Source organism: Protopterus annectens, chromosome 3.part0, assembly GCF_019279795.1.
Source record: "Protopterus annectens isolate FY-2018-M chromosome 3.part0, PAN1.0, whole genome shotgun sequence".
NCBI classification, from domain to species: domain Eukaryota; kingdom Metazoa; phylum Chordata; order Ceratodontiformes; family Protopteridae; genus Protopterus; species Protopterus annectens.
In genome coordinates, this window is record NC_056731.1 from 31,527,687 (window position 1) to 31,554,130 (window position 26,444).

Genomic DNA, 26,444 nt, shown 5'->3' on the forward strand with positions numbered 1-26,444 from the left:
GTTGTACATCTTCATAATTTTGTGCTGTTTACCAGAGGATCACTTTGGGAAGTCGTGTGCACATCTTTTTGGTTTACTGTTTAGAATATGAACCACAAAGGCAGTTAAGAAAAATGTGGTTAGCTGTTGCATAACATTCCTCAGGAAAAAAAAGCCAGAGACAGGACTTCATAGCATGACAGTGGTATTTTAATGTTGCATTTTTTTCCAGTCCGTAGTATTTTATATCATGATACCATTGTTTTCTGGAGAGCATGTTGTGAGCGTAGTACAAAACTTGGGACTTGATCGACAGCTGCTGTCATGTTCTCTGTAGTGCAAGATCTTATAGTGCACTCAAGTCATGGTTGAAAAGGTCTTTTGGATCATCCCCACCTACCTGTTCAATAAACAAATAAGAAGAAGCAAACAGCTATTTGGTTTCCATGATTGCTGTTCTGGCCATGTAGCTACACTGTGAAAGAGTCTTAAGCAGGGACGGCTCGTGCTATGGGACTGCAGCCCTCCCACCTAGAAACAAAAGAAATAAAAATGTGAAACATAAAATTAAAAATATATATATTTTTTACGAGTACTGGAACATCCGCGCATGCGCAGACACACTCAGACTGCCCCGCAGATGCCCAGGAATCTGTGCGAACTCTGACTGCCCGAGTCAGCAGTCCAGATATAGGGAAGGTATTTTCTGCCCCGCAGATGCCCAGGAATCTGTGCAGTAGACGACCGCACAGAACAGAGGAGCTCCGGACTGATTGATCCGCAGACAGGACCAATCAGGAGAAGAGGTGAGGTTAAGCTCTCGCAGGGATTCGAGCGCAGGACCAATCAGGAGAGAGGTAATTTGAGTTTTAAGCTCTTGCAGGGGAGCGTTGAAGTCGAGCGCAGGTTTGGAGGTTTGCTGCTTCTAGACAATGGAGTTGGACTTTGTGTGTGGAGGTTTGCTGCTTCAATCAGGAGAGAGGTAAGCCGAGTTTTAAGCTCTTACAGGGAAGGTTTGCTGCTTCGAGTGATTCCAGATCCATTTACAGTGTGTGTGTGTGTGTGTGTGTGTGTGTGTGTGTGTGTGTGTGTGTGTGTGTGTGTGTGTGTGTAAAATGCCCCTGTTAACACATAGTGGTGGGTAGAGATACTCAGGCTTGAACCCTGTACCTTGGATGCAGGTGGCAAGGACCTGAATTCCCTACCCACCACTATTTGTAAATAATTGCAGATTTTTGCCTCATATTTGTTCTGTTCCTCACAAAATCTGTGGTTTCTGTATCTTCATTTTTCCTTGCAAAGGTTTGTAGTGCACTGGTAGCATTGTTGCCTGACAGCTACAGGTTTTCTGGTTTGATTCTTGGCTGGGGTGCCTTCTGTGTGGAGTCTGCATGTCCTCCCATCCCTTACATAGATGTGTCTGGAGTGTTTCTCCCTGCTCTGCTGAAAATTGGCTTTGTTTTGTTCCAAGTCAAACTAGTTTCCTGGTTAACAAATGTTTAAAAATAACAGGCATTTGAATTTCAGACTTCATATTCTTCAGAAAGTACATGGTAAAACAAAACCTTTTATTCTAGCAGTTGTATTCTAGCAATTGTCTAAGTTTATAACATGGATATTTGAAGTTTGCCCATATTTTTGGGACTGTATTCCCCCATTATTGGCCTCGTCCAGGTATTTTGTGCTAAGGTTGAGAGCTATGGTGAGAACTGAATTCACTGAATATGTTTGGGGGCTGTATTCCCCCCATTACTGGCTTTGTCCACATGTTTTTTTGCTAAGAGGTTGAGAGCTATGGTGAGAACTGAATTCACTAAATGGTAGCCATTTAACTTTGTTGTCCTCTGTTTCAGCTGATTTGGCATAGTGGTATGTTTTCTCTGTTTTGCACAGGATCCCCCTGGGTTCAAGACGTGGCAGTGAAATGTGTGGTGGTAACACTAGCAACTTTCCAACATTATACAAGCAATGTTTAAAATGTGTCCCTGGTTTTTGGCCTTTTGTCCCGCCCCCCCAAGAAATGTTGGCTTTTTCCAGATTTCTTGTGCTGCAAAGTTCAGAGATACAGCTGAGTGTCGAGTAGATTTTACAAGGAGCTGAAAGCTGCAGGTTAAGAAAAGTTTAGTGCTGCTTATGCTAAGTCTGCTTGCATTGTTAATAGCACAACAGGTAGTGTACTTGCTTTTGATGCAGAAGGCTGTGGGTTCTACTCCCACAGTAGGTAGATGCATTACTGACACTGTACTGTGTTGTAAAGGGGGTGGATGCTGCAGTCCTTTTTGGCAAAGATACCTAGTAACTGTGAACCTGTTATCAATTTGCCATCCATTCTCTATTGCGGTATTACTAGCTTATCATTTTTTTAATGCATGCAACATAAGCAATTTATTCTTCAAGGGCAACAGGCACTTTATTTGTAGATGAAACAATGACATATAAAGTTGTTTGCTAGCAGCAACCTCTTTATTAGTTACAGATTTCTTTAATGTGGATTTTACTACTTAGATTGTGCATATTTACTGATACTGGTGGACTATAGAAGGTTGAGTAGACTTTTTATGATGGAAATGTTCTGAATTGGGCAGTTTTGCCATTGGTACATGCATTTTGTTTCATTGTTTACTGGAAAAATGTTCAAAACAATAAATTTCAAATGCCCTCTAATAACTGTACTGTATTGTACAAGGAATATAATGTAATACAGTCAGGAAGGTGTATCAAAGAGCATGTGTATGTTTCATGTTCAAGGGGACTATGATTTTGAAAATAGCCCAAAGTTAGTCTTTATCTGCCTCTGGCAAAATGTATTTTCTTTGAATGTGGGTTTCAATGCTGTTTCAATGCATGTGAGTTTCAAGGGCAGAGAAGTTTTAATGCTAAGTCTATTTTCATTGTGAGACTGCATTGCTTTGTTTAACAGATATCTATTAGGGTTTGTGCTGTAAAATGCAAAATAAAACTTTCAAATGAAATCTAAGTCATCGCAGAAGTAAAGCTGTATGCACATTGGTAAATGGGGCAAAATAACCAAGGAATGGGACATTGGAATAGCTGCAGGGGGGAGGCTCCATTCGACCATGATTTTGTGAGGGAGGGAAGTGTAGCAAACTCAGACAGCCCCGGTTGAACTATACCTCTCAGTTGTCCATATTTTTTCAGAATGAATAGACATTTGCTTCTTATTTTTGGTTTGTTCCTCATAAAATTTGTGGTTTTCTAGCAAATCATTTAGGAATGAAGTCACTAAATAACAGACATTGAGTTTCAGACGTCATAACCTTCAGAAAAATGCATGCTAATGCAAGACCTGTTATTCTATCAACTGTCTTAAGTTTATACAAGAGCAATTTTTAGTAGTGTTTGTATGTTCATGTTCCCCCAGTATATTTGGCCTTGTCCAGATTTCCTGCATTATACTTGTTGACCCCACTCCCCATTGTAGTGGCTCTGGATGTGTCCAAGGAAGGCAAGGAGCAGTTATGCAGTGTAAGTGTGCAGAGTATTTCCCCATCCAAGGTAGACCACAAGTATGACCATGGCTTTTCATCTGTCCTTGATTTTGCAGAATGTTCTGGTTTTCTGTCATATTTTTATACTGTTGATTTATGCTTCTTATTATTCAGGAAATGCATGCTGTCACAGTGCCCTGTTGCTCTGTTTAAGTAGCAATGATTTAATGACCATCAGGAAAGCTTGTCGGAGATTGTAAGATACAAGAAAGCTTTAATAAGCATACTGTTAAAGAATTACTAGCATTGAAAGCCTTTTCATTGTTGCCATGCAGAGAATATTTACATAACTAGATAATGTATAAGCCTTGGGTATTGAAATGCATATGACAATATTTGTAATAAAAGGACAAGATTACAGTATTTTCAGAAGCTCATTACATTTGTTGGAGACTTGCAGTCATCTTTGCAGTCTTTACCCGTAAACTAAACAGAATGCCAATCTATCATGTGTGGTCCATAACTTGTGCAGGAATCCTGTAAGCAATTTATCTTGAACTTGTTTCTTGTTTGCTGTTCATTTTTTATTTTGATCATGTCTTCCCCATGAAACAAGTAGATAGTTGTGTCAGGCAGCAGGTCTTTTTTGGATAAAAAACATTTTTACAAGTGGGGGTATCACAGAGATTGCTACTTTCAGTATGTTACTTGGTAATTTTATAAAGCTGAATATAAATTATAATTAGAACTGCAGTGCAAGGAGTAGTGTTTGAGTTGAGTGCTGCTTGTTTTTTTATACTTGATTTTGACTGGCATTCCAGTAATGTATTTAAAAAGTAATTTATTTTTTCATGCCTCACAACCTGTTTCCATCTGGATATTAAGTAAGTTGTCATGTAGCCAATGCATTGAAATATTTTTTTCTTCTACACTTCATTTTGTCTTGATTGGACTCTCATAATGACTGTTTGGCACCCAGGGCAGCGTATTTAATTAAAGTTCCAGTTGTTGTGGTTTTGAGCATAGCTCCACACCTTTCTGGTTGGCCACACCCCTTCATATTGGCCCCACCCATTCAGCTGTCTCCTGCAGCCCTCCTTTAATTTGAAGTACTGGATGTGTCATTCCTCAGCACTCAAGCAGTGCAGTTTTTTTGCTAGCAGTTGGGTTAATTTTTCAGATTTGATGTCATTCATAAATCCCCACTTTGTAAAATGGGTGCAGTAACACAGTATAAGAAGATGGTTAATAATGCCCCTACCTCTGGACAAAGCCTAAAATAATAGGGGAGCAAAGGCCCAAAAAATAGGGACAGATTTTAAATATTGCTCTATTTAAAAACTTAAAAGCTTGCTAGAGTACCAGGATTTGTGTTAGCATATGTTCTCTGAAAGTATGAAGTTTGAAACTTAACTATATATCATTATTAAGTGAATTCAGTCCTCAGTGATTTGCCAGAAAATTACACATTTTATGAGGACCATACTAAAATATGAGGCATAAAATCTGGGCAATTTGAAAATCTGGACAGTTGAGGTTGAGAGTTATGCCCTCAAAGTATCCAGCTTCCCTATACCCCACATACAAGGGTTGGACTCTTGCTGTTTCACTTTGATAAATGCATTGCATATTTAATGTTATCCCTACAGTAAGTAGTATGGATACTGGGTGGATTATGGCTTTAGTGGATGGCATGAGGTGCAGAGTGAAGAAACTCAAAGAAGTGCCTTCAAGAGTCTGTAAACATCTCAGTGGTAAACACTGATATTAAGCTGATAAAACTGTGAGCAAAAAATGATCTTTGTATTTTCTTTGATTCATCAGGACAGCTAAACATCTGTTCATTCATAAGTTCATTGTCTTCACATTTGTTAAATAGTCTTAGCCTGCAGTCTTGCATATGGTAAGGTTAATATAATTATTTTTGTTTTTTCAGCTAGGGCAGATTTGCCAGTGCACACTAGCCTCACAAACTTTTTCCCTTCTTGTGAATATTATCAAAAATATTGATGGGAGAAAAGCCTGCCTCTGTCTGTTCTTGGTTTCTGTTCTGTCCTTTATTCTTTAAATCCTTATGCTGTCATGGCGCTCTTGATTAGCCCAAAGTTTCTTCTCTGGTAATCTCTCAGCATGCTATGATTCCCTTCATGTCACCACTCTTGTGAGTTTTCTTCTTTGCTTAATCTGTCCTCTCTCTGCATTACAAGGTCACCGTTGAGCACTTTGTCTGCTTCTGTCCACCATAGAACTCCAGGTCCTTGACATGATCTCATAAACTGGCCAATCTCCCCCCAGTGATTGTAAGGGATAACTCAAATAATGCACTACCTAGTGCTATATAGCAAAAATATCTAGGAGCCCTCCCTGACCCTGCCCTCACACTCTCACGCTATACAGACAACTTAGTCAACAAAACACTTTTACAACTGATACTTTGCTACAAAATTTCACTCATTATCCTTGACTGCAGTGTAGCCCATAGCAAGAAATGGCCTGTTTCTTAAAATTCACTGTGTCCTAAATTTATTATCACTGCACTTTAGATACCACACACAAAGACTGCAGGTATTGGAAAGTAAAATCTGTAATTGTGTACTTCTAGATGACAAGCATACCTATCATTGTGATCTCTCGAAGATATTTCATTGGCTACTGTCCAAGCTACTGTGCAACTCAGCACATAGTTTAAATTTGTAATGCGGTGTCAGTGCCCCCCAATAAAATCTACCTTGCAAATAAGAGAACCAGTGTATGTATTCATTGAAAAGAAGTCAGGATGACAGCATTACTTTGAGACCACCTTTTTGGCATTACCATAGGGAAAACATCCTTCATTAAACTTGGGCAAAAAAAATGGAATCCGCTACCTGGATAAATACTTTATCAAATAGCATTCAGTGATTTCATTGCTAAACTGAGGGAATATTTACTAGAATGAAACTGCCTGTAATTGCTTTTGTGACACTAGGTAAGAAGATGCTGTAGGCTTGTAGACCTATTGTAGCTTTAATATTTGCTAGTACTCCTTCATGTAAAATCTGTACATATTTCCACATTCCTTGAAATATTATTGATATTTCCCTACTCCTTGCTCGTTTTAAATTTTGATGGCATTTTTGTTATTGTATGCTGTTTAAGCCATTTTAAGCTTAGCCAATGTATCTTTTTTGCTCAAAATAACCTATCCCATTTGGTTATGGGTTGGCTTTATCCATTTCTTGGTCAAGAATTATGTATTACCCCTATAGCGAATAACCATGATCATACCATAGATAATTTGAGGTGCCCATGAATGGGATAAAGCATTTAGGAACTGCCTCTGTCCATACAGGAGGCAGTCCTGGGGTAAATTTTCTGTTTTCCATCCATAGATCTAAGCTGTGTTTGAATATGGACAGGAATTAAATTAGTTTTTTTGTTGTTGGGGAGTCTGTTCTAAAGTAGAAGTATCCTGTGCGAGTTATACCTGTCTCTCTAAACCGTTCTGTTGATGATGCAGAAGAGGTTTAGATCCATAGACCGAGCATTTCTGATTTGATTTGCTAATGAGCAGTAAATCCATCATAAATGGGTTTGGAAGATGCTTTGTATGCCAAACACAGGTCACTTCTTAGAGCAACATGGCAGGTATAAAATCACAAAGTTATATGTGAAGACGAAGACGTATGACATCAAAATGTAATAACAAGTTTTCAAAACATTTCAGGAGTTAACACTTTATATGCACTATGTTCTCTATATGCCTTGTAAATGCACAAAAACTTATTGATGATTGCTTTTTGTGTATGTATTGAGTACACAGTGGAGCTTATAAAGACATCAGTGACATGTTCCCAGACCATATGACGTTAATGCATTACAGGTTCCCAGACTACATAACGTTAATATGTTACAGGTTCCCAAACTACATAATGTTAATGCGTTACAGGTTCCTAAACTGTATAATGTTAATGCGTTACAGGTTCCTAGACTATATAATGTTAATGCAGTACAGGTTTTGAGACTACATAATGATAATGCATTTTAGGATCCCAGACTACATAATGTTAATGCATTACAGGTTTCCAGACTGCATAATGCTAATGCGTTACAGGTTCCCAGACTACATAATGTTAATGTGTTAAATGTTCCCAGACTACTTAATGTTAATGCATTACAGGTTCCCAGACTACATAACATTAATGCATTACAGGTTCCCAGACTACATAACATTAATGCATTACAGGTTCCCAAACTACATAATGTTAATGCATTACAGGATCCCAGACTACATAATGTTAATGCATTACAGGTTCCCAGACTACATAATGTTAATGCATTACAGGTTCCCAGACTACATAACATTAATGCATTACAGGATCCCAGACTACATAATGTTAATGCGTCAAAGGTACCCAGACTACATAATGTTAATGCATTACAGGTTCCCAGACTGCATAATGTTAATGCATTACAGGTTCCCAGGCTACATAATGTTAATGCTTTACAGGTTCCCAGACTACATAATGTTAATCCGTTACAGGTTCCCAGATACATAATGTTAATGCATTGCAGGTTCCCAGATACATAATGTTAATGCGTCAAAGGTTCCCAGACTACATAATGTTAATGCGTTACAGGTTTCCAGACTACATAATGTTAATGCGTTACAGGTTCCCAGACGACATAATGTTAATGCGTTACAGGTTCCCAGACGACATAATCTTAATGCGTTACAGGTTCCCAGACTACATAATGTTAATGTGTTACAGGTTCCCAGACTGCATAATGTTAATGCGTTACAGGTTAAGCATTCTAAGTATAATGCACCTATTAACTTTTGTGTAAAACAGTTTATTTTAATTAAATTCATAAAGCATTGTTCATACCTTAATTTCACTGGCAGCAGTGAGAGTCTAAAAAGTCATGAGGGCAAATGCAACATGGTTGAATTTGATAATCCTCCGTTAACTAATCTGCCCAGGTACTGCAAGTGAGCAGATCATCTGTTGTCTACTTTCTTCTTGTGCTGGCTGTATGTAGATTATCTGTGACCATTCCTTTGAAGCAGCTATAGCTACATTGTATCATTTGATAGCCTACTTTTTAGTTAAATAACTAATGTGAAAATAAATGTGCTATCTTTACAACAGGCCCCAGTTCATCTTGAAATGTCTGTTACATGTACTGCATTTTACAAAATGCCAACATAAACAGATAATGAATTTTATGACTTGAATTTTGTATATTTATTCTATTATATTCTCAAGGTTCTTGGTATTGTGTGGTTTAAGAAATGTTTCCTTTGCCATTTCTGATTTGTAATGCATTTTTATTCCATTTTACAGAATTCATTGACAAGAAGTGCACCGCTTATAAACGACTCCCAGGGACGCAGTGGAGCTCGATTCCATACCAGCTATGATAAGAGATATGTCATTAAAATTATAACAAGTGAAGATGTAGCAGAGATGCATAATATATTGAAAAAATACCACCAGGTAACACACTCATGTTATGAAACTAGATTGTGAAATAAGATCTTTCAAGGTGATCCCATGTGCATGACTTTCTAGGTATTCTGTCCCTTTCAGTACTACTTATAGTTCTGTCTTAATCCCTTGATCTTTTTCATGACTGAATGCTGTTATTTTATGACTAGTATGTTTTCTGTAACTGGCTGTCTTAGTGGAGCTTTGAAAAATGACTTTCCTTCATGTCAGGGACATGACGTATCAAATTAGTAAGTGTTAGCAGCTTTTATTGTAAGGGTACAGACTTTGTGTAGCACAACTTTTGCAGGAATTACTGAATCTGTAATATTTAAACAGATACATGGCAAACCCAGAATGCAAGCGGACCTTACTTGTTCTGGAGAATGTTAAGCTCTTGAGGCATTCAGAGAGCATGATGCTAAATATTCGTTTCGCCTCCCCATGTAGGCTTTTGTCATCCATTTGAAGGCTGTGTTTCGTGCTTTGGTAAGTATGAATGTGTTTATCTAGTGTTAGACTTGTTTGAAATGTTAGGTTATTCCTCAAAATTTTAAGCTGCGGAATTGATAAAAATGGTGTAACAGATTAAAAATGGAGACTGAAATGTCCCACTTCACACCTCTGCATTTTGTATTAGTGTCTCCTCGGCTGTTCTTCCTCCAAGCGATCCCTGTTTCACATGACCAAAGTATGGTTACTGGCTTTCAGGTCATATATATATATATATATATGTATATATATATATATATATATATATATATATATATATATATATATATATAGATATAACATCATGTTTAAGACTCAAGCAAACTAATCACTAAAGCAAAACTGGTAAAGTACAACAAAAAAACAGGCTTAAATAGTGGGAAGTATACTTGCTATGTTCAGTTCAAGTCAGTCACAGAAGGTAACCAAATGTTCCACAAAGAGAAACGAAGCTGTAAACTATAAACTGCTTTACTTTGCGAACTCTTAATCCAATAAACAAGAGTCAAAATCACCATAGAGTGTTCATTCGAACCTACTCATCCACTGGGCAATAGCTTGTAGAAAAAACACGCAGCCAGCATGTAAAAATAAATCCAAGCGTCCAGTAGAAACCACGTTTATTAGAATAATTAAAACACAGGGCTAGCGCTTTCAACGAATCTTCATCAGGCCACTAACAAACATACTAGCATCCCTTTTATAGCAAAATGCTAAAGTCAACTACTGATGTCACATCCTGTTTGGACATACTGAAGTCAACTCTGATGTCACATCCTGTTATACATAAAATATTTAAAGTGACATCACTTTTGTAGTAAAACGCTACAAACAACTCTGATGCCACATCCTACTACATATAAAATATTATAAAATATTTTAAAAAAGTTTTAAATTATTTAAAATATTTAAAATATGTATGCAAACATTTTGTAGACATATTCTGAAATAACATTTTACCCTGCTTTAACTGCTGCTACATTTAACATTCAAAATGTTTTAAAATATTTTGAATATCTATGTAACCATCTCATAGACAATCTGCAGCAAATAAAGTGTTTCAAAATTACATACTATTTTCCTATAAATACTGCTACTTATATGCATACTAGTAACAAAATGGCACGCATATTTAATGAACGATACAATCCCATTTGAGACACTTGTATGTATAAATACATGCTTAAAATAGGGATCAAATTAATAAAGATATTAATATCTACACATGAGCTATTTAGCATAATTATAAATGCACAAAAATAATCATTCAAAAAGCTACATCTAAAACTTGTACAGCGTGTGCTTCTAAATATCATAATATCTGTAACAGCATAAATAATTCAGATCAGACATGTGCACACGCAGAGATGTTAATACAGCTGGTATTATAAACATAAAAATATAAAAATATATATAAGACTGAATGTGCAAAATCAGGTGAAATGTGTGCTGGATGAAAAAGGAACACATGGTATATCAGCATCTTTCACAACAATTGGCCCCTAATAAGCCTGCAGAGTAAAATAACAGAGACAACGATGGAGAGAAAAATGGAAAAATGTGATGTATAAAAATGTTATAAAAGTGGAAGTAAAACCAGCCAGAAGTTAATACAGGGTGGCAAAGGGGTGAAAAGCTTCAATGAAATTTCCTAGCTTTGAGTATAGGTTTAATGGAGACTCTGTCATTGAGGCCTGGATGCAAATCAGCCCTAAGCCTGATGATCCAGATATCGAAAACATTGGGACATCTTGTTAACAGATCCAGTTATTTCTGAGATATTGGGTGAAGAACCAAAATTTACATATAAAAATAAGTTGAATTTACACAGAATGTTATGTGGTCCGAATAGGTTTGACACAAATACAACTAGTAATCATAAAATGACTAGAAAATGTCAAAAATGCAATTATTGCAAATTCATTAAAGAAACTGATAAATTCAATCATCCTACTACAGGACAAGAATTTCATTTCACAGTTTCTGCCACTTGTGAGACCTGCCATGTGGTGTACCTTGCAACCTGTGTACACTGCCCTGCGTTTTATGTAGGGAAGACAGACAGAAAGTTTAAAGACAGAATTAGGGAACACCTATATAAAATCAAAGTGACATGTTCTTCAAATGCTCTGTCTAGGCATGTACTTAATACATCCACCCAACATAGCTTTTTGTTTCAAGTAATTCAAAACAATGTTCCATCTCGTAGAAGAGGAGATATTTTTAACACCACGGAACAGATAGAGGCCAAATGGATCATCAGGCTTAGGGCTGATTTGCATCCAGGCCTCAATGACAGAGTCTCCATTAAACCTATACTCAAAGCTAGGAAATTTCATTGAAGCTTTTCACCCCTTTGCCAGCCTGTATTAACTTCTGGCTGGTTTTACTTCTACTTTTATAACATTTTTATACATCACATTTTTCCATTTTTCTCTCCATCGTTGTCTCTGTTATTTTACTCTGCAGGCTTATTAGGGGCCAATTGTTGTGAAAGATGCTGATATACCATGTGTTCCTTTTTCATCCAGCACACACATTTCACCTGATTTTGCACATTCAGTCTCATATATATTTTTATATTTTTATGTTTATAATACCAGCTGTATTAACATCTCTGCGTGTGCACATGTCTGATCTGAATTATTTATGCTGTTACAGATATTATGATATTTAGAAGCACACGCTGTACAAGTTTTAGATGTAGCCTTTTGAATGATTATTTTGTGCATTTATAATTATGCTAAATAGCTCATGTGTAGATATTAATATCTTTATTAATTTGATCCCTATTTTAAGCATGTATTTATACATACAAGTGTCTCAAATGGGATTGTATCGTTCATTAAATATGCGTGCCATTTTTGTTACTAGTATGCATATAAGTAGCAGTATTTATAGGAAAATAGTATGTAATTTTGAAACACTTTATTTGCTGCAGATTGTCTATGAGATGGTTCATAGATATTCAAAATATTTTAAAACATTTTGAATGTTAAATGTAGCAGCAGTTAAAGCAGGGTAAAATGTTATTTCAGAATATGTCTACAAAATGTTTGCATACATATTTTAAATATTTTAAATAATTTAAAACTTTTTTAAAATATTTTATAATATTTTATATGTAGTAGGATGTGGCATCAGAGTTGTTTGTAGTGTTTTACTACAAAAGTGATGTCACTTTAAATATTTTATGTATAACAGGATGTGACATCAGAGTTGACTTCAGTATGTCCAAACAGGATGTGACATCAGTAGTTGACTTTAGCATTTTGCTGTAAAAGGGATGCTAGTATGTTTGTTTGTTAGTGGCCTGATGAAGATTCGTTGAAAGCGCTAGCCCTGTGTTTTAATTATTCTAATAAACGTGGTTTCTACTGGACGCTTGGATTTATTTTTACATGCTGGCTGCGTGTTTTTTCTACAAGCTATTGCCCAGTGGATGAGTAGGTTCGAATGAACACTCTATGGTGATTTTGACTCTTGTTTATTGGATTAAGAGTTCGCAAAGTAAAGCAGTTTATAGTTTACAGCTTCGTTTCTCTTTGTGGAACATTTGGTTACCTTCTGTGACTGACTTGATCTGAACACAGCAAGTATACTTCCCACTATTTAAGCCTGTTTTTTTGTTGTACTTTACCAGTTTTGTTTATTATCAGGCGAACAGAGTGTAGTGAGCACTATTCTTTGTTTTTAATCACTAAAGCAGTTGAATGTATGTACTGTTTATGAGCGGTTTGATCTTGCGGAAATGAGTCAACTGTTACAAACTTGGAGGTTAGGCTGAAGTCTGATTTAAAGGCATCAGCTGCAGAAGGTGCAGAAAGCAGCATTTCTCATTGTGCTGTTGTCTAAGTATACTAGAACAAAGATAAATAAAGCATACCGTACTTGCAAAAAGTCTAACAGTACAGCAGAAACATTTTGTCAAACCAGCAAAAAAAAAAAAAGGTAAAAGCAGTAGTACAGTGGTCTGCCACATGCAGAAATGAGTGAAAGTTACTTTTGTGTACAAATTAGCAGCAGCTATTTATGAAAACGAACTAACTGTTCATGTTCTTATATCGTTGCTGCTGCTGTTTACATTTTGCTTACCACCCAGGTAAATGTGAACTAAATTGTTTGAATATCCCATTATGTCTGGAGCCATAGAAGCTTCTTCCCTTAGCAAAAGAAATGCGTTTGTAATTTTGTTGTTCTGTCTTGTTCTTTGCATAGTTATTGTCATAGATCACAGCATACTCCTTGTGATTATTTGTTTGATTTGATGACCAGGTGAGTGTGCTAGTCCAAGAGCAACTTTCAGCCACACCCCAGGCCGAGAGGGAGTACAATTTTTATTTCACTTTTGAACTAGCCCAACATAGCATAATAAAAAAGCTTAAAAAAGTTAATAGAATGTCATCCTTCTTTCAGTCATAAATTATCAGGACAGCAAAACAAAGCAGTATTAAACCCATCTAGCTTTAGTTTCTAATGTCATGCCAGGAAATAAAATGTAGCTATGCTGTAAATACTTGTTTTTATTGGGCCAGCATAGTTTGCTTTCAGACAGCATAACATTTTTTAATCTACATTCCTTATTATTATTATATTTATTATTCTTAGTATTATGTATTGAATTTCAGATTGTGCTGCTTTTTCCCGTCTGGCGTTGGGGTAAAATGGGTTATGCCAAGTCAAGTCCTTCCAGTTAGCAAACTTAAATAAGTAATAACTGTATCATCAAGAAAGCAAATAAATCATTTTCTCATTAAGTAAGCTGTGGTGTAGATGGTGTCACTTGAGAGGACTCTTACAGTTATCCTGCCAAGAATTTGGCAGCCTTTTGCATATCCCGTTGCTCGGTGCTTACCTGCACCAACTTACCTGTGCTTTTGTCAGTCCTTGTTTAATACCATCTGGGCATGTATGTGAATATTGGGTGGTTCTGATAACAGCATAAAGCTTCATTATCAGCTGAAACAGTCTTGTTTAAACTGAAGGGCCATTTATGCAGTAAAATCACCGTGGACCTCTGTTTCACAAAACTCCGAATTCATTTTGAAAAAAAAAATAGCTAAGCCCAAGCCCTGGGTAAGTTTTTTTTTTTTTTTTTAATTCTATAGGTATTATGAAAATTGAATATTATGTAAATGCTACAGAAGGTAAGCAAGCTTGTTCCAGATCTAAAAGGTAAACTTGTCAGGAGAATAGTTTGTGAGTGTTCATTTAGCTCATATGCACGGTTTTGCATTCTGCAGAGAAATACCTAAACCTAGACTTTTTTCCATTATTCCACAGTACAGTTTGACCAGTATTTCCAACTCAAAAAGGATACTGAAAATTTAGTTTAGTGTGTGAGCATATCATGCATCCATACACTGGCATTTGTCTGTCATTCATTATGATTAATACCTTTGAATTCACCTATGGGTTCATTTGCACTAGCTGTTCATTATCTTGCTGTAAGAATGAAAGACGCAGTTTTGGTCAACATACAGTTTGCAAATGTCATAGCTGTACTCTAATGAAGTGTCTTGAGTGTGTTTTCTTTGATTTATATTTGTCCTGGTTTGTCAAAGCCATGTGCACTTACATTGTACAAGCTAGTGGTGGCATGCAGTTTTTTTTTCACTTTTCTCCACTGTTGTGTAGCTGTGATTAGGCGTGTATGCATATGTTTTTGAGTACATATATTTAGGATATGAAGGATGTGGGTCCCCTGCAAAATATATATATTTTTAGATATTTTCATTGTAGAAAAATCAGTGAAGCTTATGCAACACAACTGAATATAGGGAAAATGGGTACTAAGTATAGTTTGCATTTGTTAACCTGAATGGAACACTTGATGCAGAGAAAAATTTCCTGCATACCCTGTGACAGTGTGCTTATCAATGTGTAAAGCAGTGGTATACACTATCCAGCTGGGGAGTCATGCATACTTCTCAGCCTCTAAGAGCAAGAAGTCTGGACAAAGGTCCAAAAATAGGCACACATTTTAAATGTTGCTCTTACAAACTTAGAAAGTTGATAGACTAATATGTTTTGCATTGGTATGCATTTTCGGAAGGGTATCAAGTCTATAATTCAAATGTGTACCAATATTTTCTGAATTCAGTCCTCAATGATTTGCCAGAAAACTATAATTTTATGAGAAACAGACCAAAAATGTGAGGGAAAAGCTGGACATTCTGCAAAAATCTTTACAGTTGAGAGGTATGGGGGAGTGCAATAAGAATTCCAACCCCATATGTGCTTGGGAACCAGCAAACACAGCTCAAAGGGAAATTTAATTCAATGGCAGTGTGAAGAAAGGAGATAACTGCCAGCCCAGTTAACTGGAATTGTGTAAATAATTATATGTCATTTGTGGATATCAGCATAACTTATATAGAAGTGTGACAAAGGGAGATACTGCCCGCACAGCTGTCTGGAATTTTGTAAAGGTTTATGTGTCATTTGTGAATGTCAACATGCTTCATGTAAGATGCTCATGTTACAAATATATTTGAACTGTATGCCGTGTATATATAGACGTGTGTTGAAAAGATATTTCATAAAGTACTGACATTCCCTACTGGAAAAGACATGTACATGTACTATTGTAACTGTTTAGATGTATATATTTTAATAGTGGAAACTGGAATACAGAAGGTTAACTTCAGAAAAATAGCTAACATTAAATTATTTTATGGCCAGGCCATAAAAAGATGTTCTCTTTCATTTCCAGTGCAGCAAGAGATACAGTGTCTAAAACTAGGGACCTTTCTGTACTGTCTTGGAAGAGTTTTATTGTTTTATGATTTTCACCATTTGCCACATCTGAGCTATATGCATTTTCATAGGTAGATGCTAAATACGTCTAGCTTCCATCAGTGGGGGGTTTCACCTGGGATAGAGTCAGATGACAAGACATGAAGTCATTCTGCAAGCCATCCCAGCAGTAATATTTGAGATATTAATTTGAGAAATTTCTTATAGAGAGTGCATTCTGTATTTAGTGTTGGACCTGACAGGAAGACCCATTCACCACGCCTGCCTTGCTCTACAGAAGTAAGTCTAGGGAATAGTATAATTCTTGGATATAGTCAGGAATATAGCAAAGCTTAATTTAGATGTTTTTTCTTTATTTATCTGAGACTGTCCTGCAATGTTGTTTTAATATTTCCTGTGGTTTTAAACTCTGAGGTCACTGTAAAAATATACTGAGTATTTTCTTGATTTTTTATTATTTATTATTAAATATATTTAAACCTTTCATTGTGGCTGATCTGTCTATAGATATTTAAGCTCTGAGAGGACTTGCATATTTATTTGGTGACACTGTGGGCCACTCCTAACAGTCTTGCTCTTGGTCAAACTACTATTTGTATTAATAGTAACATTACACAGTAACATTGGACACCCTTTGTTAAGGGCCTTAAAGTAGCTGATAAGGGGTTCTGGTGGCAGTGATAACTACCTTATAGTCTGGGCAGAAGGGGGCAATGCTAGTAAACGTGTGCCAGCCTTTCCCAGGTGTGTATGTGTGTAAAACAAATCTCCAAGAGTGTGTGTGTTAGCTACTTGGGCAGGGACACAAAGCACTGGTTGGACAGAGAGAGTGTTGGAGGACTTGATTAGGAACCCTGACTAAGGACTCAGCTCTATAGCTGTGCCAGTGGGGAGTCTTATTGGGGATCTGGAGAAAGAGGGAGAAACCACCCCCGGACTGACTGTGGTCTTGGTGTGCTCTTAAGGGAAGTTGAACTTGATGCAGAGAGCTGCATCTGGAATTAATATGTGTGTACTTGTCATCCTCCCTGTGTAGGCCCCCCACTGGTGCCAGCTGTGAGGACTGAGGCTCCTTGATAACTGGTCCAGTGGTGGGGCGTCACAGGCAGTACACAAGTACCAGGCAGATCACTCCACAGATTTTTTTTCTTGATCCTTGAAAAGCTTTATTCTAGCAGAGAAAACATCCACTTATGCACAACGTGAGTTCTTTTGCCTAGATTGCATGGGCTTCCTCAAGTCTTTCTGAATGATTTGCCTGGTAACTTGGGTATTGCCTCTGAATTAAGTTTCTCTTCAGAAAGATATAAAATGTTACATTATATGTTGCCAAATAAAAATATCAAAAAACTAGAAATCATGCAAGATTTATTGTTTTATGATGCATTTGTCTATCAAACTGTATCAAAACACCATAGGTATTAAATTATAGGCTAGAGTTAGGAGATATAAAAAGTCATTAGTCAGACTTTGTGGGAGTCTCCTTCAAATTGGGGTCAGAAATATAGTGCAAATAGCAGAGGTATAGCTGGCTCAACTAGTACCCTGTGCTGGTCCCACAAACTAACAAGTGAAAAACAAAAAAAATTATTTCGATCTTCACATTACTGTAGGAAGCTAGTTGGCTTCCTAGACTAATGTAGGCACGCACCCCGCCCAACACAAAAAAGTAAATAAGTAAAAGTCTTTGGGTTCCTCTAGGAAGCCAGTTGGCTTAAACTAACAAATTTTTGAGAAGATGTAAGTACTCTATTTTAGGCCATTTTAATTCATATTCTTTAAATCTGTTGACTAAGTTAACAGTTTCAGTATTTAAAACGTGTCTGTGATGTGAGACCTAATGCTGAAATAGAGTCCTGTAGGGCCTATTTGTTCCTGCCTGGACTCTGCATCAACCCTCCATTCCCCAGCAATAGCTGGATGGTTGGGAATGGGTCAGCTTGCTTGTTCTCCAGGTGCCCAACTCTCTCCCACTTCATGCACCCTTCTTCCTCCTCCGTAGCTGCTCCAGACTCCACTCAGTTGCAGTGTGATGCACTTGGGCAGCTCATGTCTGTAGTATTGGTGATCAGTGGGTGTAACACCTAATGCTGCCACTAGGTGTCAGCTATATGATGAATCAAGACTGCCTCCATCCCTTGGGATGGGTAAACTGAAAGTGGCCGCTCACTCCTACGGTACCCAACCTACTAATTGAACTCTGGTCACCTGTGGTATAGGCAGGACTTCACCCCAATATGCCTCAGATCTGGCTTGAGTGGCAAAATATTTACAAAAGCAGTTGTGATCAAATTTACAAAGTCATACATTTGAACTACAAAAGTAACATTCAGGCATTATTGGACATTTGTTTGCATGGTATAGCTGTTTACAATAGAAAACTAATTACAAGAAATCAAACTATTTACAGTAAAAATTGGGTTTACTACATGTGATCTTTATTGAAGCAGGTTTGTATTCTTAAATTCTTGCTGGAAGGAACAGTAATAGTGGATACTGTACTTTCTCTCTTAAACAGGTGCAGACATAGTTCTTTTATGTGGGGGTGAAGTTCCTTGTTAAAACAAAGTATACAGCTTCAGTTTTTTAATTTACAGTGGATATAAAAAGTTTACACACACATGTTAAAATGCCAGGTTTTTGTGATATAAAAAAATGAGACCACAGTAAATCATTTCAAAATTTTTCCCAACTTTAATGTGACCTATAACCTGTACAATTCGATTGAAAAACAAATCTGTTAGGGTAAAAAATATAAAAAATAAAAAACGTAGAATACGCTGGTTGCGTAAGTATGCACACCCTTAAACTAATACTTTGTTGTGTGTGCACACCCTTAAACTAATACTTTGTTGAAGCACCTTCTGATTTTTGGTTTTCAGTTGAATTGTACAGGTTATAGGTGACATTAAAGGTGGGAAAAGTTTTGAAATTATTTGTTGTGGTCTCGTTTTTTTATATCACAAAAACCTGGCATTTTAACAGGGGTGTGTAAACTTTTTATATCTACTGCATTTGCTCAGCTTACTGTCCATTTCTGTATAAAACTGGAGAATTGTCATTATTACAATAAAATTCAGTTATAAGCGGGATCTCTTGTTTTTAATTTACGTGTAAGGCAGTGGTTAGTATGCAGAAAAGGTCAGAGTTGAAAGAAAAATGCAGACTATAGCTTGAAATGGTATTTCCATAGAATTTTACAGAGGTATTCCTATATTGGGCATATGGTAATTGATCACTTTGTTGAATAACTTGATGGTCAAACTTTCTTGACTAGCATTTAATAATATAATTGGAAGTACATAGCTATGTCTTCTATGTTGTTCATAGGAACACCTAGGATTGTATGTAGAAAAAGGTAGAAGTTTAAAGAACTTCTGTGAAATGAGGAAAGATCAGAGTAACAACATCCCAGGTCAAACTGGAACCTTTAAATGTGGGGCATGTAAGCAATGCCCCCATATAAGTAACATGGGCAGTATCATACTAGTGTCTAGGAACAGGACTGTAAGCTTGAATAGGTATTATAATTGTAACCATAGTGGGATAATATATATATAGCTGCATGTGATGAATGTGAGTCCTTCTATGTAGGCAAAACGGGAAGAGCCTTAAGGAAGCTGATATATGAACATGCATATGACATCAGTAAAAATAATAACAACAGTGCCCTTGGAAAACATTTACAAAGATGCCACAAAGGGCATTTTAAGGTTTTTATTTTAGAGCAGATAAAAAAAGAGATCCAAGAGGGGGTCAGTGGGATGATAAGATTGAATATGAGGAACTGACCTGGCAGTTGTTATTGGAAGCAAATAAAAAACCATGTCTAAATGAAGTTATTTCCCTAGTTTCCATTTTAAAGTTAAGGTCTGCAGAATTGTAATGGTTGAATATATGGTACACAGATTTTATAGATATATGTTCAATCATTTTTTTTATTTTATTCTGTAACAATTGTGGATACTTGTATGCGTTTTTATATGCCTATGACTTATCACTTAGCATGACTTTACATGGTTCTCTTTTTTGGTGAATGTATCATTAAGATAATATGTTCATTGTTTAAATTATTCACTAATTAGGGTAGGGGTCAAGTATAAATACCATTCAGTTGACATTTTTTGTTAGTTCTGATGAAGTCCTTTGTATCAGTAGGACAAAACCACTTAACGTTTCTCAATAAGTTATTGTATTCAAGAATTATTCGTGGTAATTTCTGAGCTTCCTGGAAGGTGTTTACAAGTGTTCTAAGTTCTTGTCTACCAGTACATTTTCCCTGGCAGTCTCCCAGTTTTTGGTTTGTAGTCTATGTTTCGAGTTCTGCCATCCCTGTCCTTCGTTTGATTATTAATGTGTGATCCATCACATTTCCTATGTGCTGTCCTATAGTTCTGTAGTACTGCAGTGTAGTTCAAGCATTTGTTTTTATGGTTTTGAAATGTATTCTTGAGTTCTGGTAGCTTAACCTCATTAAATGAAAGTATTTCTTCTGCTTAAAATCCGTTAAGCATTATGTTGACTGACTTCATTGTTATTTAATTGTGCCTTTTTAGCTTTTGAAATGTATTGTATGAAATTTACTGGAATTATAAATTTAGAGGTTATGTCGCCAAGTTTGTGGCGTATATGTGCAAATTTGGATCAAGAAGTGAAGCTAATTGACAGTGACATATCGGTAGAGTACATTTTGTAAAAATACATTTTTAGTGTTGTATTACAGTTTGTTTTTTTTTCGGGGGGGGGTAGCGGTGTCATCCTTGTGTGTACGGGAATGTACTGTTTAGAAAGTAGATAAAGTACACACATGGCACTACAGTGCTGTCCCCATTCTTGTAGTACTGTGTTTTGTAATAAATATGCTTCTTACTTTATATGGGTATTTCTCCAAAACCCACAGCCCTCTTTATTCATTACACTCAGCTGTCAGGGTCCATTACTGCACTGACCCTTCGCAGAGGCTTTGGCAGATCTCATTTTAGGAGTCCTTCTCTGGGTATACTATTGAGACTTCCTCTTCTCTCATTACTCAGCAGAACTGTTGTTTCATTTCATTTAAACTGCCTGGGGACATTTGGCACATCCTGCTAGCTCATGCTGAAATGCCACACAATGAAGTAGGAGAGCTTGCTTTAACTTTATCCTGACCATTTCTTTTCTGCAGCGTCCACAGTTTGAGTCTTGATTTTTGAAGTTTGTCTTTGAAAAATTCCCATTTTGTTCGTGATCTTGCAAGACCCTTATTATTAATTGTATTTTAGAGGGGAAGGGAAAATATAAAACAATGCCTTAAGAACCAGCATTTCAGTGTGGGCACCTAAAAATGCAGAATGGAGAAGTGGCAGTTCTGCCTTATGGAGTTGTCTTTCCTTAGGAAATGATTACCCTGGGTTGAAGGAGCTTTGGGTCATCTACTTCAAAGTGAAACAACTAAATTAGTGTTTTTGGGCCATCCACTTATGGAAACCTTGTTCAAAGATGCTGTTTATACAACTTGGAAATATGCAGATGCCACCCTATTGACTTCCCAGAAAAGCAAATGCCTTCTTCAAGCTACCAGATGAGTGGACTGAAATCCCATCTTAAACGCACTAAAGCTAACTATTGTATAATCTCTGTGGTCCAACGTAGACCCTCCCCCCGAAACACCTCAGTTTGTGCCTTCCTCACTGCTTTGGATAGGATGAACTGCAGGGTGTTCTGTGTCACTTTCAGTCCGTAATAAACTGGGCACTGAAAAAGCTTTTTGACTTTCCTGATTTATGGTTAAAGAAGATTTGGTTGTGCCTCAGCTTCTTGATTTAGTAAGGTGAAGGCCTGACAATGCCCCAGGCAGAGTTTAATTAGTAGCTCAGGCATTGCAGGGGGGTCAGGTTGAGGAGGGTGGACTAAGGCTGACACTAGTTCTTCCGTCACTTCCAACACTCGCTGTTGGGGAGAGGCAGTAGAGGAAGTGGCCAGGATAGTTTCACACAGTTATGTGGCACATGCACCACTGAATTAAGGATGAAGTGGATAGAGTGTGAGCATCATTCCCCACCATTGTGAGTATAATATACTTCTTTGGGGAAGCATTAAAGAAGGATAGGCTGGGGACCTGTGTGAACTGCTAAACTAGACAGCTACATAATACTTGACTATCATTTCCACGGAAAGGACTAGGCCGGTTTTGTCCCAGAATGAGAATGAGTGGGCCAGGGCACTGTTGCTCAGTTTGGGGGTGCATGGCTGTTGCCCAATATATGAGTCATTGGGAAGGTACCTTGGAGAATAGAAAAATAAAAACATGGTTATGACCCATGTCATGACTTCTGCTGTGAGCGTTTATGTGGCCTGTAGAAGTTCTGACTGTGCCTGTGGGTAGGACAGCAAACATTTGTAAGTGCATGAGAAGTATGGGCATGGCTCAGGCCTGTTGGTAAGTGCATGAGAAGTATGGGCACAGTTCAGGCCTGTTGGTAAGTGCATGAGAAGTATGGGCACGGCTCAGGCCTGTTGGTAAGTGCATGAGAAGTATGGGCACAGCTCAGGCCTGTTGGTAAGTGCATGAGAAGTATGGGCACAGTTCAGGCCTGTTGGTAAGTGCATGAGAAGTATGGGCATGGTTCAGGCCTGTTGGTAAGTGCATGAGAAGTATGGGCATGGTTCAGGCCTGTTGGTAAGTGCATGAGAAGTATGGGCACAGTTCAGGCCTGTTGGTAAGTGCATGAGAAGTATGGGCATGGCTCAGGCCTGTTGGTAAGTGCATGAGAAGTATGGGCACAGTTCAGGCCTGTTGGTAAGTGCATGAGAAGTATGGGCATGGTTCAGGCCTGTTGATAAGTGCATGAGAAGTATGGGCACAGCTCAGGCTTGTTGGTAAGTGCATGAGAAGTATGGGCACGACTCAGGCCTGTTGGTAAGTGCATGAGGAGTATGGGCATGGCTCTGGCCTGTTGGTAAGTGCATGAGAAGTATGAGCACGGCTCAGGCCTGTTGGTAAGTGCATTAGAAGTATGAGCATGGCTCAGGCCTGTTGGTAAGTGCATGAGAAGTATGGGCATGGCTCAGGCATGTTGGTAAGTGCATGAGAAGTATGGGCACGGCTCAGGCCTGTTGGTAAGTGCATGAGAAGTATGGGCATGGTTCAGGCCTGTTGGTAAGTGCATGAGAAGTATGGGCATGGCTCAGGCCTGTTGGTAAGTGCATGAGAAGTATGGGCATGGCTCAGGCCTGTTGATAAGTGCATGAGAATTATGGGCACGGCTCAGGCCTGTTCTCCTTTAAGCATAACCCTAAGTAGCCCATTCTAGATGAATCTTTTTGCTGCAAAATCTTCTTTTGAGCAAAACGTCCAGGAACATTTTTAGTGTTTGTGGAGGAGGAGTAGACTGTTACCACAATGAATGATTTTTTGTTTACCCTGGCTTCTGCATCTTCCTTTTTGCCTTTTTACCATTAATACATCACTGATATTTGTAGCAGAATAGTAACCGAATAATTTATTTAGTTAGTTTGTTTTTTGTTGACCAGGTTAGTCTCAGTCGGTTAGTAGCCTCTTTTCAGGGGAGACCTGAGGGGGTATTTATACTGCTAGGGGAAATTTGACCAGGGCATGGGGAACTTCCCTTATTTTTTTCAATAGGTGCCATGGGATCTTTTATATCCACCTGAACTACCATCAAATGAAGCAGATGGATCCTCAGTTTATTGTGTCATCTGAAGGAAGGCACACTGAGGACTACAGCACCCCCTTATGCTGCATGGCAGTGTCAGCAATCGATCTACCTGGTGTGGAAATAGAACCCACAGCCTTCTGACTAAAACTGCCCGTCTCCCATAACTGCCATCCTGTTTTCTAATCTGCATTCCCACACCTCCAGCCAGTTCTGCTTTTCCCATACTTATTCCCCTTACCTTATTAATTCCATTCCTATATTTTCTCTTTTATTGCCAAGTATCTGCACTGTTTTTCTAACGTACATCAGCAGCAGCTGATTGTGATGGCATTTTTACATCTTGACAGTTTTCAGCAGAACCACTTTGTTCTTTCTTTGTTTGTTTTTGGTTCAGACAAATTTCCTTTTTAGTCACAGGTGCCAATTAACCTTCCTGTCTGAACTGAAAGCAGCAGTGCTACAAGTCCATTTGATGATGCAAGGGCAGTCCTCATCCCATCACACATTAGTCTGTAGAAATGCTACAAGTATTAGTGACCCGCATCCTCTTTGGACAGAATATGTTTAACTTTTTGAGATTTATCTTGCCTCCTGCTGAGAACTTCTAATCAGAATGATTTGGAAGTCCCACTCCAAATTTCTTCCTCCAAGATGTGCTATTCATTGAAATCTTTTTTTAAAATATATAGAGTGTCCTAGAACTTTGCCAGGGTGGCAAAATTAACATGAGTGTAAGTTGACTAAATGGCTTTATCAACCAAGTGTCATTTCATACTTTTCCCAGCTTAGATTTTTTCATATGTTTAGTAATCATTGCATTTTAAACAAAAAAGTGAGTTTACTTAAATAAATAGAAAAAACAAACTGTAGTAACAATTTTCATTCTTATGTCATGCAGTATTAATATGTTTTCTTTTTAACACTTCGTTCACTCCAGCTTACATAAATTACTCATTTCCTGCCTATCCTTAAACTTCACTCCTCCACCTGAACATTAATCTGCATCGTTCCAACAAATTCCATTTAGCTCTGAAGTTTCATTCTTCCTTTTTCTAAAGATTCTACCTCCACTTCTATCATCTCCTTTATATTCTGTATTTCAGTTGCAATAGCATTAGCTTTTGATTTCCACATTCTTCTTATTCCTTTTTGGCAACCAATAGTATTAAACTTAGTAAGGCCTTACTGTGTCCAAGCAATTCAGAATTTGTGTTCCAGCTCAAAAGAATAATGTTCTTAGTTGCAGACATTTGTTCCCGCAAAATTTCCATCAAAACACCGTGTAGAGAATTTTTAAAATCTGCCAGCTCACTGCATTCCCAATGCCAGTTACAGCTCTCTTCCCAACATACTTCAAGTATGTGCTCTGTACCCAAGGAATAAACCTTTGAAGTTCACTGTGGATATAAAACTGCTAATGCAAGCACTTCCGTGCAAAAATTATGAACCTTCTGGTTGTGGAATACTTGGGAGCCTTACAGATTTCTTCTCATTGTTCTTTTGTAAATTACATTTTCATTCTCTCTCCTCAGTCTTTTCTAATGTCCTCTGAGTGATTCATGTAGTAATTGTACAATATTTTCTATACCCTTCTAATTATCCCTTTTAACAGCAGCTTTAGTTCTCATCTCAAGTAAAACTCTACATGCACTCCCTTATCCCTTTTTCTGCGTCTATATTCTGTTATCAATCCCTGATAGAAAAGGCAGTCCATAACCTGCAGTCCAAAATTTTGCTTAACCACATTCTGGTATTTTACCTTTCCTTCCCAAGTTATTTGCTAATGCTGCCTGCATACAATATGCAGATGATTCCACTATAATCTGCACTGCTTCCTCTCAAACTGAACTCCAGTCTCTTACCCAAAAAGCTTTTAACACAGTTGAACAGTGGTTCTCTGACCGTTGCCTACTCCTCAACCCCAAGAAAACCAAATTATTACTGTTTTCACCTACCCGTAAATCTTCCCCTCTAAATTTCTCTATCACTGCCACTGATAACACTTTTATTTCTCCTGATTCTACTACAAAGCTACTAGGTATAACTATTGACAACAATCTTAACTTTGATTCACACATCAACAACACAATAAAAGCAGTTAACAAAAAGATTGGATCCCTTTATAGAATCAAACCCTTCCTTACACCTGAAGCTAGGACCACCTTAGCTAGATCTCACCTTATCTCTACCCTTTTATATGCTTCCCCTATTTACACTAATCTTTCTAAAAACAACCTTAACAAACTTGCTACATCTTACCATAATATTACTCGATTTGCTACAGGATCCCCTTTTAGAACTCACCACTGTCAGAACCTAAAACAACTAGGTTGGCTTGAACTTCCTAACAAGCTTATTTATCAACAGCTCTTAATAGCTCACAAAATTCTATATCAACCATCCAAAACACCAGTACTCACTCTCTAACCTCATTACTCCTTATAATAACCTGAAACACCTACGTTCTTCAAACAAACTGCTGATTAATATTACCAAGCCCAAAAACTCTGCAGGTGACTGCCTCTTTTCCAACTCTATTGGAAAAATGTGGAACAAACTTCCTACCGATATCTCATCCTTGTCCACTCTTCCACTATTTAAAAAACAACTGGAAATGCATCTTAATAAACACTGGC

The 26,444-nt window shown here is 37.5% G+C and overlaps 1 protein-coding gene across 1 annotated transcript in view; it reads left to right on the forward strand.

Moving 5' to 3' along the window:
• PIP4K2A (phosphatidylinositol-5-phosphate 4-kinase type 2 alpha) overlaps nt 1-26,444 on the forward strand; it is a 1,425,784-nt gene that overhangs the window by 1,078,738 nt on the left and 320,602 nt on the right. Inside the window, 1 exon segment of the mRNA XM_044064562.1 lies at nt 8,756-8,908. Within this exon segment, the coding sequence (XP_043920497.1) occupies nt 8,756-8,908 (153 nt within the window).